The 19,612-nt window shown below is 30.9% G+C and overlaps 1 protein-coding gene and 1 pseudogene across 1 annotated transcript; one reads left to right on the forward strand and one right to left on the reverse strand.

Annotated features, from left to right (window-relative positions):
- Positions 1 to 346: 346 nt before the first annotated feature.
- LOC117914552 lies at positions 347 to 4,971 on the forward strand (annotated as a pseudogene).
- Positions 4,972 to 6,334: 1,363 nt separating this feature from the next.
- On the reverse strand, positions 6,335 to 11,984 carry LOC117916996 (serine carboxypeptidase-like 35). Its single transcript, XM_034833237.1, has 8 exons — positions 11,681 to 11,984; positions 9,921 to 10,028; positions 9,492 to 9,680; positions 9,320 to 9,408; positions 8,915 to 9,193; positions 8,484 to 8,620; positions 7,669 to 7,761; positions 6,335 to 6,736 (listed from the first exon to the last, which is right to left on the reverse strand). Exons 1-8 carry the CDS (start codon positions 11,946 to 11,948, stop codon positions 6,478 to 6,480), a joined length of 1,422 nt encoding a protein of 473 aa, XP_034689128.1. The 5' UTR covers positions 11,949 to 11,984; the 3' UTR covers positions 6,335 to 6,477.
- Positions 11,985 to 19,612: the final 7,628 nt, after the last annotated feature.

Raw genomic sequence — 19,612 nt, forward strand, 5'->3', positions numbered from 1 at the left:
AATTAACCCAAAGGTTGTCAGGCCCTACAATTGGATGGGCTTGGTCCATTAAATTTGGAGCCCATCTCGAGCCCCAATTCCAAGTCGGTTTGGGGTCAAATTGAGAAATATTAAGAGTGAAAGGACTTTTATATATACAAAAATAAAAGAAATTTTAATTTCTCACCTTCTTCTCTCTCCGGCTCCAGGTAAAACCCTATCCTTAATGTTAGTACTGAGTACTCTTGAGAAAATTTCTGAAAAAGAGTCAAGTGGTTGTAGGGATTTTCATTCGGATTAATCAGATCAGTTTCAAGTGAGTTGAAAGTTTTGTTTTCTCGTCTCCCGAACAGTCAAAGATCCGCAAATGGAAATTTTCTCTTCTTTTGTAAGGCTTTTCATATTTGTCTGTGGCATCGTATTTGACATTTGGTGCTGTTTTCCTGTGAAATTCCCTCGGTTTTTCTCACTGAAACCTACCCTTCGTTTGGATATGGAGAGCCGTTTTCTGGTCAGAACGTAGCCACGGCGTTGTTTTGGTTGAAAATGATTCGTATAAGTAGTATTTCGCTAATGACATATCCCTATTTATCACTAGAGCGATTCTAGGTTTTTTTTTTTCGTCTGTTTGATGATTTCTAGGGTTTCTGGTTCTTGTATGATTTTCTCATGCTTCATTTATAGGTTTTTGCAAATGGAATTATCAAATATAACTTAGATTTTTTCGTTTTCCTTTCTGTTTGAGATCATATGTATGAATAATCTGATATTCTGAGTGTATAGTGTTGTCTTTATTCTTTGTAGAAAAAGAGAAAGAAGCAGATTCACATACTCCATTTGTTCTTAATGCTTCGTTGATAGACTAAATAATTTAGTTGAATTTGCATGTTGTTATGCTTTTATGTCTTTGAAACAATTTCTTTTGATACTGCTCGGTCTATAGAGATACCATGGGAGTAGTCAAGAAAAAGTCTACTGTCTTATTTATAACTTGTTTGGAATATGGAATTGCTCAGATTTAATATGTGGAAATGAAAATTCGGGTTTAGCTTTATTTCTTTGTCTCAACAACAACTGATAGAATTATTACCAAGGTTTGAAATATCATAAACATGGATATATCGGTATTTGAGTTTTACGTTTTACTCGGAAATATCGGAGAAATATCAATGAATATTTTGACAAAAATATCGATCTTGTTCAAAATTAATGAAAATGCTTAAAAAACTTTCAAAAAATGATACAATGAAAATGCTTAAATTTTTTTAAAAAAAATGTTAAAATAGAGACGCATTCACATATTAAAGTTATTTTGTATATATAATTGACATAAGTATGATTAAAGATAATATTTATCAAATTTTTATAAAAAATTAGCTTAAATTCCTTTAATATATCCGAATTCATTTATTTTAAAATTTTAAAAATACTTTTATTGAAACTTGTTTTATGACATTTTAAATAAAAAAATAAATTGATTTGTATAAAATATTTTATTTGAGATTTAATTTCCAAAATTTTATTACGTTGACAATCTGTTGCAATTGATATTAATTTATTTAAATAATTAAAATTATTAAAAATTATAATAATAATTTATCTTATCATATTGATTTTAATTTATAAAATATTAGATCTTCTTTATTATTATTATTATTATTATTGTTTTATATTTTTAACATTTTAAAATAAAAATAGGGAGAATTATCTTTTGGGGCTAGATGAGCCCCCAAATTAACAAAAAGTTCATATAACTCTTCAAATTAAGTTGAAGAATATGAAATAGTAACGGATAAATATACCCTTTAAAAACACATATAAAATATTTTATAAAATTAAGTTAAATAATTTTTTTTCATCAATTTTTTTTTCAAAAATACTAAATTAAATAAAAGTAGTTTTCAAAAATATTAAATTAAATTAAAGTATTTAAAAAAATATTAAATTAAATATTTTTTAAATATTAAATTAAATAAATTTATTTTTAAAAAATATTAAATTAAATAAAAGTATTTTAAAAAATGTTAAATTACATAAAAGTATTTTTTTAAAATATTAAATTAAATAAAAGTATTTTTCAAAAATATTAATTTTTTTTCTCAAAATCAACAAAGGGCATTTTTGAAAATAAACTCAATTTTCATACTTTCATTGGGTCTTGGGCTCAATTTGAAGAGTTACATGGACCTTTTGTTAATTTGGGGGCCCATCTACCCCCAAAACATAATTCTCTCATAAAAATATTCAAAATGAAATACAATTAAAAAGATATATAAAAAAAAATTAAAGGTGAAATGATAGCAATTTTTTAAAATAGGATTAATGAGATAAATTATATTTTTAGTAATCAATTAAATAAAATTTAAAATAAAATAATTAGAATTAATTTATTTATTAGAATTTTGTTTTAATAAGGAACTTTGATATGGTAATATGCATGCCTATTAACAAGGGCAAACTGCCATGCTGAAGTTTAAGTCTTTTGGCCAGGGTTTGAACTTTGAACCCCCATGCTGCAGTGACAGTGAAAAAATTTCTTGAAAAATTGGCAAAAAAACCGATAAATGCCTGTGATAACTTCAAAAAAATAGCAAAAAATATCGGGGAAATTTCACCGATAAAAATCAAACATTTTAATCACTGATTGTTACTTTAGTGTTTGGGCTAAGGTTATCTTATGTGAAATTTGTTATTGTCAGGTATTGTGTGTGCTGCCAATAGTGCCCGTCTGGTGGAAAAACCTAAGAACGTGCAGATTGTTCTTTGTTAGACCAAAGTGTGCTGACTCGTGTTACTTTTCCTGTTTATAAGCTCTGTTTTTTTTTTTTTTTGGAAAAATGCTGGGTGCATTGCCAATCTTGCCCCTTCCAGCAACTCCCTCAGATGGGAATCTTGGCTCTCTTCCCCTATCTCAGCTGCAGGTTCAGTTGCAACCCACACAAGAACCATTGGAATCATACATCCTCCACCAGACATTAGAAACATTGTTGACAAGACTGCACGGTTTGTTGCAAAAAATGGTCCCGAATTTGAGAAAAGAATCATGGCAAAGTTCAATTAATTTTAATTATATTTGATTTTCTTTGGTATTTTCCATGGTGAAACTAAACATGAGAAATTCATTTATTCAACTTTTTTTTTTCCTTAGTATTTTCCTGGAACCAAACATAGCCTTAGTGAATTTGGTTACAAATATAGCTTCCTGTTACTTTTGATCATACTTTCCCTTCTATCTGCAGTTGTGAAGGATCTGAAGTATGCTGACTCTCATGAGTGGGTGAAAATTGATGGGAATTCTGCTATTGTGGGCATGACCGACCATGCTCAAGATCATTAGGTGATGCTGTGTGTGTTAAGTTACCAGAAGCAGGGGCTGCTGTAACCCAGGGCAGCAGTTTTGGTGCAGTTGAAATTGTGAAGGCCACAAGTGATATAAACTCTCCTGTTTCTGGAAAAGTGGTTGAAGTTAATGAAGAGCTTAACAGCTCACCCGGTTTGCTGAGTCCTCAAATGCTTGGTTAGTGTTTGTGATATTGCTTTCAAATGAATTGTTGATATTGTTTTATAATGAATTATTGATGTTTTAGTATCAATTTCCTTTTGTTCTTTTATTTTTCTTAATTTTGTAGGCATATGTGGGGGTGTTGGATTGATGACATTTGTGCCTCATTGAATTGGTTCTTGGTGTTGTTTTTGTTAGGAAGAGAACCAATTTGCACAAGTAAATTAAAGATTTTGGCAAACTTCCCAATAATGGTTAATTTCCCCCCATTCAAAGGAGTGATTTGAAACTCAGATAAATGTTGAACTGTTCAGACTGTTAGCCTGCCGCCATTACCATTTTTTCAAACCCCTCACTCCCATCTTCCTTCTCTTTTCTGCAGTGTTCGAATCCGAAAGGTGCCCCTTCCTTTTCTTTTATTTTGTGCTTGTGTTTTTTTCTAAATTCAATTTCCCAACTATGATGATTGGACAATTGAGCCTATATCCAATTCAAAAAAATCACACCTCTTATGTATTTCATCATTTCGTTTTTGCTTGCATTGATTTTTGTGCATTCCACTTCTACATTCCTAAGGGTCACCCTTTTCTAGTTCCTTATTTGTGGTTCTAAAACCCCTTTCAAAATGGTTGGTCAATAATGAAAGGATAATGAGATTGGCCCGACTGATAAGCTCTTTCAGTGCTTCATCTTGGGTTGTTCAGACAATTTATTGGTGCTCACTGGGCACTCCTGGAGGTGATTGAACCTTTAGACTTGAACCAGTTTCTTTTGTGGGTCGTGAAAACATTGTTTAGGAATAACCAAAAGTAGGAAATTGAGTTAGACTCCAAACTCAATAATTTAACAGAAATTCCTCATGATACTGAGAGCACTGAGCTCAAATTCTGTATCATCAATTATACCAAAGATATGCTTATCTCATTAAACAGGTTTCAACTTGTGCTAATTGATCTTACTTCCACTCTCTTTAGTTTTTATATTTGGTTTCTTGATATAAACGCAAAAAGGAAAGTGTTCTCCTCCTAATTCTTTTCCTCATTATTTATATTTGATACCCCTTTCTTGATTCAGGTTAATGCGAGCCCATATGAAAATGGGTGGATTATAAAGGTGGAGATGAGTGACACCGGTGAATTAAATTCTTTGATGGACTCAGAACAGTACTCCAAGTTTTGTGAAGAAGAAGATGCCAAGCATTGAGTGAGGTACTCTAGGCATCTTATGGAAACTAGAAAGAGGATTTTCATGGACAAGTTATTGTATCTAGAAGGAAGCCAGAGAGTGGGCTTTGATTCTTCTTGGCATTTTCGTCCATTGTGCTTTCAACTGTGCACTCCTTTTATGTCTTTCCTTGCAAGCTATGAATTCCAGTGATTTTGAACAGAATATTTCTGTTTAGATTAAGAATAATTGTTCATGTTGTCATTTGATCTCCCATTGGCATATACTATCAAATTTCGAATTGAGAATTTCTTCTTTTTGCTGAAGCTGTATACCTCTCACAGAAGTATTCAATTTCCTATTATCTATGTGGGTGACTTTAAGTTCCGTTGGGCATTAAAGCTGTTTGGTCTGTCGATGGTCCTACTCTCACTAAGAATAAGTTTTAATTGTTAGTATGAATGGCTGTAAACCTGACAACAATCTTGTTTCATTCGGTTTCTAAATGTCTTATTTTACTGGCTTTCCATTTCTTGATGGAGTCCTTCACCTCTCTGGTAAGTATTCGATTTTATATCTCCTATTTGGGCGACCTTAGGTTTTCTTGGGCATTAAAGCTACTTGGTCTCCCGACGGTTGACTCTCACTAAGAATAGATGTATTCTTTATATTTTATAATTTGCTTGTATGATTGGCTGTAAACCCAAAACCAATCTAGTTGTATTTGGTTTCTAAACGATGTCTTCTAATGGCTCATACACCCTCATCTGGTCAGTGTCTGTTATCTTACTCTCATACAGCCTCATTATGCTCCTTGTGAATCAAGCGTCACAAGCAAACGTCTTCAGGCTATCAAATGCATGCTATGGTACTTTGTAAGGCTTCCTTAGTACTGTAATTATTCTTTGGCCTGTCTCTATATCCTGTATGTGTTTTTTAGATGCCACTTAGATGGGTACCCTTATGATCCCCAACAATTTATACACAAGCCTAGCATTAAGTATCTTATCCTGGAAGTCAAGGAACCAGCCTACAGTCTCTGGTGCAGTTTGTTTGGGAATTATACTCTTCATGTTAATTTTTCCCTCTCCAATTGCTTAACTTGCCGATATCTGCAAATAAATATTTGTCGGCCTTTTCCCTTTCTTTAGCATTGCCCTAAATCCTAATGGTTTTCCGAGTAGAAATACCATAATCAATCCACGTCTCTGATATCTAGGACCATTCGGAGACTCAAATCTTTCTGTATAGAGTCAGGTGAGTAATGCTCATTCCTCCAACCATTGTATTGCCATTTTCTCCTCTACTTTTGCTAGTTTTAAGAGTACAAATAAGTAACACTAATCAGGTTTGGCCACAGAATAGAAACCAAGCCACATTCTATTCATAGGCATGCAGAATAGTGAAACTTCACCCTTATATGAAGCCATGTCTTCTATCATGCAAATGTGTAAATTACTGGGACATGCCTGGAGCGACCGGCAATTTGTTAGATATGCGACTGTTAATGCAGTGATACTGTCTGTTGACTCTGTTCTGTGTGTTTATGCATGCTTATGAGGCTCCGGCCTCGTGTGTTTTCATCCATTTGGAATCCAGTGAACTAGTAGGAAAAGGAGTACAAATGACAGTACGCACGGGTTATTTTCTTTTTATTGTCTTTTTTTTTTCTTTTAAAATTTCTACGGATAAAGCCTTATAATGCTCATAATTCTGCATTATGTAAATAATTGAATGTTTTTGGGATAGGGGCATGAATCATAATATGATAATAATGTGATATAATTGTAAGTTGATAGAAAAAGTAGTAGCAGTCTGAACCTGAGCAGCAACTAGGCTCTGGAAGGTGGCAAGGTGGCAGCCGAGAGGAAATGAGAGAAGAGAGCAAGGGACTGAGCAGGTGCAAGGATGGGGACCTGGTGACCTGCACCTCTTACGGTTGCTAGTGTAAGGCCACCCTCATAAGTCACCACCCAACCGGCCACTTGTTTCCTGTGGAACCATGCCCTCCACCCTTGCTGAATCCTTAACCCCATCTTGTTTATGCTGTACCTTGTTGATGTCACTGGCACCCTCCCATCTGTGTCCCCACTGTTTCATCATCACCATCACTGTTATTATTAGTGTTAAATGATACAAAACAGCTTATCTTTGTGTCCTGTATGGAGGCTTCTGTTCAGTAAGGAAGTCTTAAGACAAATTTTGATTAGGTTATGCTATTAATTTGGAGGTCTTTTTGACTCCCTTGGTGTCTGAGTATAAAAACTGCAATGAATGATGTAAATAGCATTACTTGATCATGTAACAATATAATATGAAAAAAAAGACCACACTAATTGAACTCTAAACTGGCTTTGATGTTTCTTTTGGGGAAGGGGTGGGGGTACTTTTAGGAGCATCATTTCAACTATCAAAATTGCCCTTTCAATGCCTCCTGCTTCAATTCAAATTAGAAATCGCATTTAAAAGTGGCGACTTCATTTTAAATTGAGATTCCAGAAGCCGTGTATAGAAACTACGGCATCAATTGAAAATAAGTGGGCTAGAATGAGTCTATGAAACAATGGTTTCGGGATGTCACCTACTAGCCATAAGAGGGATCCTGATTGAAAATTCTTTTTGTTAGGTGTTTTTATTTTGATCCGTTAGGCTTTTTCGTTTTTCTTTTGGGTTTTGAGCAATAAAAAAATATACCAAGTAAAATGTCAAAGGACTTTCTTAGAGGTACGTTTGAGGGTATTAAAAAAATCTAAGAAAAAACGAAGTAGAGTGTAGGACAGTGGTAGTGGGATCGGCTCCTAGGGCACTGAATTTCGAGTTTGAGTTTTCTTGATTTTTAAAGTGGTCTAGATAGGTGGTCCCATCCCATGATTCCCATGTGACCTGGGATTTCTAGTTGAGATAAATGACTTTTTTTCATTTACAATCAAAGCAAATATGAAAAAAAAAAAATGGAGCTTTTGCTATGTCATTTTACCCACAGCTAAGATAAGATCAGAAAATTGGGTGTCTGTGGAGAGTACCTGTAGACCCAAATGCGCAGACCAGCCTTTAAGAGCTTCTGAATTGTGGGCAGCATGGTGTCTGGCGAGTCATTCCACTTCCTAATAACATTACTGCATACACCCCCACAAAAGACAACTCACAACTCTACTCTGCCAATAGTCCTTCCAAACAAAATGCATACTTTCACTACTGTCTTTTCACATTTAAAGGTACTACAAACAAGGGATAAACAACAAATCCACAGTATCAAAAGATTTGTCATCATGTTAGATTATCATTAGCCCCTAAGCTTACACGGTATATTAAGCTGTGTAACAACTAATGGTGTTTAAGCTCTGTGAAGACCCACTTTAATTACCATTAAATTCATTCCCTTGTGTGGTTTCTACCAATAATTGGCTGTGACTTGAAGAGTATAGAAAGTTGATATTTACTGAAAGAAGTAGCAGTTGCATGCATTAGGTGGTGGGTTTTTAAGTGCCAAAAGAAATGAAAAAGAGAGGTCGAGGATCCCACTGCTATGGTGCATTAATTTACTGAAGGGAAAGCAGAGTGAAAGCTCTCCGTCAAAGGTTCCACAGTTGAGTAAATGTTTGACAGCTCTCCTTCGAAGGTTCCACAACTGTCTAGTAAATGCTTCAATGCCCCCCAAATTAAAAGATACCACCATCATGTCTTTTTTCCTTTTCTACATAATGCATACATTTATTGCATGCTTCTGAATAAAAATGCATGTAAATATAAGGGTAGAACTTAGAAGTTAGAATAAGTTCTTGTTCAATGTGGCTGAATGTTGTTCATAATTGAATTTTGTATTTTATTTGTTACTTACCTGCATGGGGTGTATGGATAGGGGAGTTTGGTGACATTGGCATGAAGGGCCTTCTGAACATCCTCCCTGTTGAAATATTTCTCAGCATAATCTTCTGTACATGGATCGTATCCCGATGGTAGCTGATGCCAGAGGTCCTGAAATCAAGAAATTAACAATACATATACTTAAATTACATATTCAATTGGACTTCAATTCTTGTATTAATGCTGCATGCACCATCTTACCCGTCTTGTTTTCTTTCATTCAATGCAGAAAGCTAAGCTTCTTATAGGGCATAGCATCTTGCTCCTTTCCCATTAATTTCATTAGTTTTCCTCTTGAAAATGAAGAATAATCTTTTGTTTGTGAAACCCTTTAGGCAGAAGGCTCTATAATCCTAGAAATTTTTTCATAACACAGGAGAGGAGATTGGAGACAAGTCAACTTACATGTTGTGCGAAGAGTCTTGGTGCAGTGACAAGTTTTCGGTAGGTTTCTTTGGAAGAACTGAGGCATACAGGTGTGTAAATGCTATACATGTCGATATCGGAATAAGCCTCTAAGAGGCCCTTGATATGGTTACTGCAGAGGTTTGTAGGGTTGTCCCTTATGAAGTCGCATTCCTTCATTATGCCATGGTAGAGTTGGTCTGATATGATTGCATGACTCCATGCGAACTCAATGAGGCCCATATCGTCTGTTTGACCATTGATTACCGCATTCCCAATCTGATTATCAATCACAACCTTAAGTAAATAGCAGTACTTAAAAAAAATATGACAGTCTCATGATCATGATCATGATCTTGATAAGGGAGTGTGTATCAATTTAGTTGGTAGATGAGGCATATATACCATGAAACCTTTGAGATTAATGTAAGAGTCTTTGGTGCTTTTTCTGTTCCTTTCATAAATGAGCTCAGCAAGCTGAGGAACATAGTGGCCTTAACAGAAAGAGAGAAAGAGGTCAGTTTGGCTACAAAGAATTAGGAAGAGAAAAATAGGAAGAAAAAGGAGTTATAGATACCAGCATAGCTCTCTCCAGTGATGTAGAAATCATGGGATTTGAAGCTAGGGAACCTCTTGAACCATTGGACTAAGAATGCATGAGAATCTTCAGCTGTGATTCGATCACCAAGCTTAAGCAAATCCGACGATTTGTTCGTGTATGAAAACCCTACTCCCACAGGTGCCTCCAGGAACAGAATGTTTGCAACTGGATGATATTGTAGTTATAAAATGAAGGTGATCAGTACAATTACACACAGAAATTGTTATAGGTCATTGACTTCTTTTTTCATTTGATCTAAAAGCTAATTCAAATTATTGATCAGAACAACAGAATGGACCACCTTGAAGTGGTAGGCTACCTATAACCTACCCCTAACTCTACACCAAAGCCTCTTTCTCCAGGGCTCGTGGCTAATCCAGAAGGAAAATTTATTGAAATGATTACCTTTGTTCCAGGAAAAATCATTAAGAATAAGCTGAGTTCCATTGCTCCTAACAAGAAACGGACCGAGTTCTTGTGCAGCTCCATAGGCTATGGATGAGCATCCAGGTCCTGCAATAAGAAGAACATTCTCTGATAGGTAGAAATAAGGTAATGGATAGTGAGTTTTGATTGAGTTGTTGCAGCAAGCTTAGATATATCATGAGTTTTGCTTGAATTTGTTTTCCTTTTAAGTGAGAGATTTTTATTATCCTTCAGAGTTTCCAAGACGTTTCTGTTCCAAACCAGCCAAATTTTCTCGGATTCTGAAAGAAAAAGATGATTTGCAAATTTGTACTCTCAGTTGAAATCCAACAGGAAGAGAAAGAGACCCACATGAAAAAAAGAAAAAGAAAAAAGGCAGCCAACAACATCACCAACCCCGTTTTTACCTCAAAAATGGAGAAAACCCCACTTGCCCATGAAATTTCTTATCTTATCCCTGCAACCAAATAACCCCCATTTCTCCTTTTTAAGCATGAGGAGAAAGGACCCACATTCCATAATCAACAACCCAGTGAGACCAGCAGTGTGCAAAACAAAAATTTTCTCACATTTTCCCAGGAAAATAATGGTAAGGCTTGGTGGTGGGCCCCACCTAGTTTGGGTGCACGCCTAAGGTCTGAACATAGACTACACAGTGAGGTGGGCCTTCTCAGAAGGACAAAAGAGAAGGAAGGGGATAACATTGAGAAGAAAGTCCTACGCAAACACATGAAAAAGGGGTTGACAGAAAAGAAAAGGGCAAAAAAAAAAGGCAAGATGAAGTGCAACGGATCAAGTGGCTGACACCCCTCTGCAACGATCCATACCTTGGGCTTCTGATCCAACGGCTATTATTCCATATCTCCAATCCAGTCAAACCCAAAAATAAAAAACAGAATATAAAAAACACACCATACCTCCCAAGGACATGGTGGGGACTGATTAATTTGAAAAAAATTTCAAATACGTTAGAACAGGTTTTCTTAAATAAGATATTCACAAAAAATAATAATTATAAATATAATTTGAATTTTTAAAAATTCATCTCCTCAGCATCAAAAAATAAAATCTCTGTCAAGATTTAAAAAAAGTCACCAAAAAATCATGTTTGGAATTACAGAAAAAATTGTGTATAAGAAAGAAAAAGAAATTATGAATGAGATGTTGGAAAAGGTAAGAATCACAGTCATAGAAGCCGTTAAAGATACAACAGACAGGGAATATTCTCTGCCGTAAAAAATTAATAAATAAAGTGGTTTCTTTAGGCTGTACGTACTCTCTAGAAACACCTAAATTTGTGAAAAAAATGATCATAAATAGAAACTCTATTGATTTGATAGTAGAATAATTGTATATAAAATAAAAATATCATAATTAATTATTCTTAATTTCATAAAATAATGAAAGCAAACAAGAAAAAAAAAATCAGTTAATTCATGTTTTCTTCTTTCTTCGTATGCAAAAATAGCAATATTCCTTCTTCCTTTTTTTTTTTTTTTTTTTTTTTCAGCATCGAGCTTCAATTCACTTTTTTCTTCGGTTATTTTCTACCTTTCCCTCTAGTTTCCTTTCATCCAAAAAGAATCTTTAAAATCTGGCATTTTTCTTCGAAATTATAACAGAGGCGTGTGTATCAGTGATGAAAAAGACCAACAGAAAAGTTGTCGTGAAAATGAAGCAGTAAATATAAGAAAATGGATAAATCGAGAGAGGAGGAAGAGAGAAGCGAGAAGAGAGACCTCCATTGAGCCAAAGCACAAGAGGCTTTTCAAGAACACCGCCTTGGGCTTCAAAGAACCAGTAGAAGAGTGCCTTCTCGTCTTGTGGCCGGAGTTTCACGTACCCTGCGTAGTGCCGGAACTCCACCGCCGGCTGTCCCGGCAAATCCTTAACTCTGTCTTTCTCTTGCTGTAATTCCTCCGCTCCGGCCGCCGCCGCCGCCGTCATCGCCTGTAGAACCAGGCAGAAGATCAGCAAGTTGCAGAGAGAAGACGCCATTGAAACCATTCTCTGTACTCGCAGCCCTTCTCTCTTTCTACTTTCTAGACGAACAGCAGAAAGAGAATGAAGCCTTTATAAAGTTACATTTTTATATTTTTTATTTTTTTTTAAATCCATAAAAAGTAACTGTAAAAACTGAATTTTATTGCTCCACTACTTTACTTACAAAATTTTTCTATCCCAACTTATGTTTATGGCATTGAAGTATGAATGCAGACACAACTCACAAGAATTATAATTAATATTTTATAAATTTAAATTAGAATTAAAAATTATGATTTTTTTAAAGTCTTGTTTGGGTATTTTTTAGCACTAGAAGAAATTATTTTATATTTAAGAATTATATTTCAAAAATATTCTTATTAAAAATAAAGGATAATTATGCAATTTTAAACTATTTTAATTAAAAAAATCAGATTTTCTAAAAAGCTTTTTAGAGTATACATAAAAAGTCTGATTGACAATGATTTTAGAAAATGTTTTTAATTTAAAAAATATTTTTAAAAAATAAAAATAGGTATTTGATAAAATTTAGAAAACATTTTTAAAAATTTTAAAAATCTCTAATAATATTAAAAAATCACAAATATTTTATAGATAATTATTCTAAATATACTTTTAAATAAAACACTTTTACTAAAAAATATTTTCAATAGAAGCAATATGAAGCATGATGTAGAGTGTGTTTGATTGTGATTTTAGAAAGTATTTATAATATTTTTAATATTTGAAAAATTTTATCTTTAAAATATTAAAAAAATAAAAATACGTCTTAAAATTACCGTCAAATCCACTTATAATATTCTTTTTATGAAAAAAAAAAAAAAAAAAGGTGAAGTGGCCCATAATTTTATCTTGTCAACTTTATTTTTGTTTTGTTATTGCTTTCCAACTCATAATTTAAGGTAGTTGACCCATGTAGAATTAAGATAAATAAAGATAAATAGCAGAGTTGACTGATAAATAGACACACTCAGTAAAGTTTATACTTTATATTACCAACTTTGTGTAAAAAAATATTGGATAAACCCATAACATTTAAAAAAAAAATTCTTAAAAAGCTCCAACTTTGTGTATATGGATATTGGATGAGCCCATAGCATTTTTTATTGTTATTTTTTAAAAAAAGCTCCTAACTTTTTGTACATGGACCCATAGGTTTTTTTTTTTAATCTCAAACTTTTTGTAAATGGATATTGGATAAAACCATAACATTTTTTATTTTAAAATTTTTATTTTATATATATATATATATAATTTTAAAAAAGCTCCAACTTTGTGTAAATGGATACCGGATAAACCCATAACATTAAATAAAAAAAAAAAAAAAAAAAAAACCTCCAACTTTGTGTACATGGATCTTGGATGAACCCATAGTATTTTTTATTTTTATTTATTTATTTAAAGAAAAAAAAACCTCTAAGTTTTTGTACTAAAAAAACTCCAATTTTGTGTAAATGGATATTGGATAAACCCATGACATTATTTATTTATTTATTCTTATAAAATTAAATTAAATTAAATTTAAAAAAAAAAAAAAAAAACCTAAAGTACACCAAGAGTAGATCCAATTTTGGTTGAGATCTTTGAATCTCATCCACAGCTGTCATTGGATAAAGGAGAATACAAGGAGGGCAGGTGGAACCAAAATAAATTGGATTATATATTGTTTTTTTGGTCACAAGATTTGTACAAATGTTTTGGCTTTTTAAGACAGGGTTGCCAATAGGGAGTCTTCTTGTCTCTCATTGTAGATTAATCCCACTTTTCTTGGTACCCAATGAATTAGGAATTGTGTTACCCTTTTGGCCATTCAAAATAGGAAAAAGAAAAAGAAAAAGAAAAGAACAAGGTCCATTTTTTTGAGTGGTTTTTTTGTTTTTGTTTTTTTTTTTAATGTTGCAAAATGGAAAAAAAAAAAAAAAAAAAAAACTAGAGTTTATAATTTATTTTTAAAAAATGGATGCAGGGAAAATGTTTTGTTTTTTAATTTGATTTATCCATATTTTAAAAATATAAGATTTTTTTTATTGGAAATATTTATAATAGTGTTTTAAAAATATAGTTAATTGTATAATAATATTTTTACTTCAATAATTGAAAGGGAGAAATTAAAATAGCTCAAACAACTTAATTTAACTTAAATCTAAATACAACTTTTAAGTATTAAGTTTGTTATTTTATTTTATTTCTATTAAATATGAAGTATTAATTGAGCAAAGGTTGCATTGAGATTGAATTTTAATTGTTTCAAAAATATATTTTAGCTTTTTACGTTCAATAAAAAAAAACATAAGCAATAAGTTTTTTTTTTAAAAAAAAAGTTAAAAATAAATAATAAAAGTCTAAAAGCAAATCGTATTTGGTATTAAGTTAAAAAAAAAATATTACCTAATTTAATATATTTTGAAATGGATTCATAAATTAAGCTACTTTTAGAAAACATTTCTAAAGTAAAACCTTTTTAAAAAAAATTAAGTGTTTTATATGATTTAAAAAGTGTTTTTAAAAAAGATGAAAAATCACTTATAATACTTATTGGAGAAATATTTGATAGATGATTATCCAAAAAAACACTTATAGAGAAAACAATTTTACTAAGAGTGCTTAAAACAAATGTACTATCAAGCGCATTTTAAGAAATTATTTAACAATATTTTTAGAAAATACTTTAAAATTTTGAAAAATTGCTAATAATGTTTCATGGAAAAACATTTGATGGGTGATTCTTTTAAAAAAATTTAATAGAGAAAATACTTTCACTAAAAATACTTTAAATAAAAATATTATTAAAACATATTTTAAAGTTATTTTGAGAACATTTTACAATGATTCTTGAAAGTGTTTTTAATATTTTTAATACTTAAAAAATATAGAAACACTTTTTAAAATCATTACCAAATACATTCTCCAATTTTAAACGTTTTCGAAAATTTTTTTGATTGGACCTCAATGATCCATAGCATAAAGAATCTATCATTTAATATTTTAAATATAAAAAACCATAAAAATTAAATTAATTTGAATCCATGATGTGCCATTTTGATACAAAATTTTAAATAGTGTTTTTTTTTAAACTTAATTTTAAATAGAACTTAAAATTAAATAGTGTTTTAATAGTGTTAAGTATTATGTTTATTTTTTAATATTTTATTTCTTATTAAATACTTAGAAGTTAAAAAAAAATCAACAAATTATTTTTACTATTTAAAAAAATTCAAATATTTTATTTTTTTCTATTAAGTAAAAATAAATAAATAAATAAATAATAAGTTAACAAAAAGTAAAAAAAAAAAAAAACACACAAACAAACAACACTTTAGTGGATTTGTAATTTATGAGAGGATGGTGTGAATGAATTCAATACACCTCTCTCAAAAATAGAAATCTCACCACCAGCCCCAGCAATGATGGAACTTAACAAATTAGTCGAGAGCCGTGCCCTCTACCCATCAACCCACTCTTTTCAGGCATACTTCCAAAAGACATACTTTCGAGGATGGTTCTTAAAACTTAAAAGGATAAGTAAGAATAATTTATTTGAAAAAAAAATTATTTTATTTTGTGTCATATACAAAATTTTAAAATATTTTCTATATTTTCAATTAATTTTCAGAATATTCTATAAAAATACTTAAAAACATCTTTAAAAAGCCAGTGCTCTGAACAATTTTTCAAAACATTACTTTTAATAAATAAAAAATTTGGAGTCTACTTGAATTGTATTAAAAAACAGTTTTTTGCTCCATAAAAAAAAAAAAGTTTTTAAACTTAAAAAAACAATTTAATTTTTTTTATACTAAACATGGTTTTTTGAGAAATTGTTTTTTAGAACAACTTTATGATATTTTCTCATGTGTTCTTTTTAATAAAGTGTGTTAGCCCAATGGTTTTTTTAATCGGGTTTTGATGATAACAAACCATGGTTAAGTAACTAATTGGTTTAATGTTTAAGAATCTCAGGTATAAACTCAAAAATTCATTAAATGACCAAATGGATACAAGATCGAAACTCTTGAGAGACTTGAGATCATAGGAAACTAATGTAAAATGAATGCATGAGTGCACTTAGGATTTTCATATGTTTCATGCATTTTAGAAAACTCGGTTTATTCTTTAAAACGTCGACTTCATTAAAATCCGAGTTTTTAACTAATTTACCTTAGACAAAATGTTTCAAAATTGGCTTAATAATTTATCTAAAGACAAGTGCCTAAGTGTTAGAAAAGAAATAAATAAAAAAATAGATTTTTCGGGGCAAAAAATGCTCAATCGGTCGAGGCTATGGCCAACCGGTCAACTGGTTGAGGAACCGGTCGACCGGTTGAGGACCGATCGAAGAAGGTTAAAAACCTTATCTCTTTGCCAGTAGCTTTCTCTTCCCGGTCGAGGTGATTCCTTTATCGATCGAGGTCCAGTTGAGGCAACGGTAACCTGTCATGCATTAAATGCTCTAACGGCTAGTGAACACGTCAACCCTTAGCTCGACCGGACGAGGTCGCCTTTTACTGTTTTTGACTCCCGATATTAAAAACCTATAAATTGAGAGCTCCACTTCATTTATTGAGAAGAGAACACTTGCATTCAAAGCCCACCTACCTGTTCTTGATCAAAAAGCTCTCATTTTTTTCATAAGTGCATTAAATCACTACTTGCATATCCATTAGTGCACTCTTGTTTTGTCATCCTAGCTTTGTCTTGTATTTGAGCCATCTTTAAGCTAGGATTGAGTGATTATATCTTGTAACAATCTGAGTGTTAAAGCTTTCAAGAGAGTTGAATCTTGAAGAGGTTGTGTAAGAACCCATTGGAGCCGGAATCCAAGTGTAAGAAGATTGGAAGCTTGGTTGAAGCTTCAAGTTAGTGGAACCCTCACTCGATTAGGAGGTTGAGAAGAGTAGACGTAAGCAAGGAAGTGTCGAACCATTATAAACCCGAGTTTGAATTTTCTAAACTCTATCTCTTTACTTTACTTATATTTTGTTGTGATTGAAAAGATTTTAAAAACTCAATTCACCCCTCCCCCTTTTGGGTGTTTTTCTTAACTAAATTTAACCTTTGTTTTCTCAAAGTGTTTGGAAACACAAATAAAAATATGAACTTTTATATTTTCTCTCTCTCTCTATATATATATATATGCAATGAGAAGAATAAGTTAAGAAAATAGATTTAGAACTATTTTTCAAAATTGTTACCAAGAACTATTTTTTAAAAAAAATATTTTAAAAAATCTTGATTTTTTTTATTCTTTATTTTCAAAAATAATTACTTAAAACCTATGTTGGCCGTGTAATTTAAAAACAAAAGACTATTTTTAAAATTCTCTAATACTATTTGTTTTCTATTAATATTTTTTAAACAAAGTTTATAAGATCGTGTGATTTAAAACCAGAAAACTATCTTTAAAATTTTTCAATATTGTTTGATCATTTTTATCTTAAAACAATTTTTAAAAATAAGGTGAAATAGAAAACAATTTTTAAAAGACAAATAAAAGTTGTTTTTATCAAATTTTAAAAACAAAAGGAAAACATGGACCGTATGACTTGTATTTCTTAAACTTGTTTTAAAATTAAAGAATAAAAAATAACTTTTAAATTCAAATTTAAAAAAAAAATAGCTAAACAAGTCTTAATTTTTAGAGAACAAATATGAGTTATTTTTACCAATTTTTAAAAACAAACTGAAGACATTGACCCTTAAAACACTGTTTTTTAAAAACAAGTTTTAAAAAATATGGTTAATTGGACTCTTAATTTGCTAAAATTTATATTTCTTATAGCATATAGATGCTATAGAGTTCTTAGTTACCTTAATTTGCAAGGAGAGCTATCTCCTCCTATTACATTAGCCTTCTAACACTTGAGACCTTCATATTTGTCTTTATCATGATTTTTCTGGATTGATATTGATAGAGAGAAGTTTGATTGTTTGTTTTCTATTTTATGGGGGAATGCAAAGCTTTTGGTTTTTCTTCATTGATAAATGAGGAGTTTGTTTGTTTATTTTCTATTCTACAATGGGAATGCATAATTTTCAAATTAAAAAGGTATTCGATAAAACTTAATATTATTTTAAATTAAATTATTAATTTATTAATTTATTTTTACTTTAAATATTTTGTAAATTATCAAATTGATTTATTTATTTTCACTTATTTTAATTAATATTTATTCTCATAAAATTTAAATAAAATTTAATTTAATTAACTTTAAAAATAAATTTATTTGTTAAATATTCATAAAATATCACAGAGATGAAATAACTACAAAATATTTATTAGAAAAAAAAAATTCATCATAAAGTTGTGATTGTAATAGAAATTTAGAATTAGACAAATAAGACAAAGGATATTTAAGATTCATAATGTCCATAATTTTAATTTAATATTTAAAAATATTTTAATTTAAATTGTGAAATTAAATTATTTTATCAAATAAGTTTAATCTTTCCTCTTAAAATAAATTATTCAATCATATTAATTTAATAAGTGATTTATCAAATAACTTCTAAATTTTATCATATTTAATTTCCCTTTAATGTTTCAATGAAATCAACATCAAATTTTGGATTCTTTCCTTAAAAAAAAAAAAAAAAATCAAAGTATAGTACCCAAAAATAAAAGTTATTATCATGTATTTTATTTTCTCAACCTAACACAAATATGACTCAAATATAATGAAAAGCTTGGATGAACACAATAGGGTGCACTAAATGGATCAAGTGAAATAGTAAATGCACTTAAGTCAAAAGCTTTCAATGTGAGAAAATGGTATGTAAACAAGCTAATGCAAATGTTCTCTTATCAATAAGTGCATAGAAGCTCTCAATTTATAGGAAAACAATCTCGAACACTTTATTTTGCAAAAGTAAGTCTCGACCAGTCAAACTCCAATTTGATTAGTTAGGTAGTCGTTGTACATTTAATACATCACAGGAAACCATTTGTTCTTTTTAAAGCTTAACCAACCCTCATTCCAACCTCAACCAAGAAAGACAAAATCTCTACCAACAACACCAAAGACTTTTTGGAAGAGTGAATTTTTGGGTGCATTGACTGGTCTTCAATAGGGGAACCCAACCAATTGAATTGGTTTTGAGGGACCCTTGATATGTTGGACCAAAAATAGCCCAAAAACTTTCGTTTTTCAATCTAAACCTTCTTAACACTTAGGTAACTCATTTAAAAACATTTGTAGGTCAATTTTGAATGAATTCAGACTAAGGTTTTGATGCAAAAATCAAATCCATTCAATTTTAAAGCATTTAAGGTTATTTATATGAAAAACTAAGTATGAATAAATGCATGAAAAACGATTTAATCCTAAGTGTACCCAATAGATTCATCTTACAGAAAATCTTAGACCTTATAAATCTTTAAGGATGCACGTCTTCATGTCCTTTGAATCTCTTTTAGACAAACTTTAACTTTTTATTTTATTTTCTCACTAGAACTTGAAACATTATTTAATCTACACACATTAGCATACTTAACGATGTTTTGTAATCATCAAATATACTTAAGACAACCTTTGAACTAACACATATTTTTTTATTTTTTGTTGTGGATAACAAGAAATTTATTTTAAAAAAACAAGTGACAAAATGAGCCTATGATTTTCTACTTGTTGTGACTAGATGATATTTCAATCTCCTCGAAGTTGCCACCT

The sequence above is a fragment of the Vitis riparia genome, chromosome 1, assembly GCF_004353265.1.
Source record: "Vitis riparia cultivar Riparia Gloire de Montpellier isolate 1030 chromosome 1, EGFV_Vit.rip_1.0, whole genome shotgun sequence".
Classification (NCBI taxonomy): domain Eukaryota; kingdom Viridiplantae; phylum Streptophyta; class Magnoliopsida; order Vitales; family Vitaceae; genus Vitis; species Vitis riparia.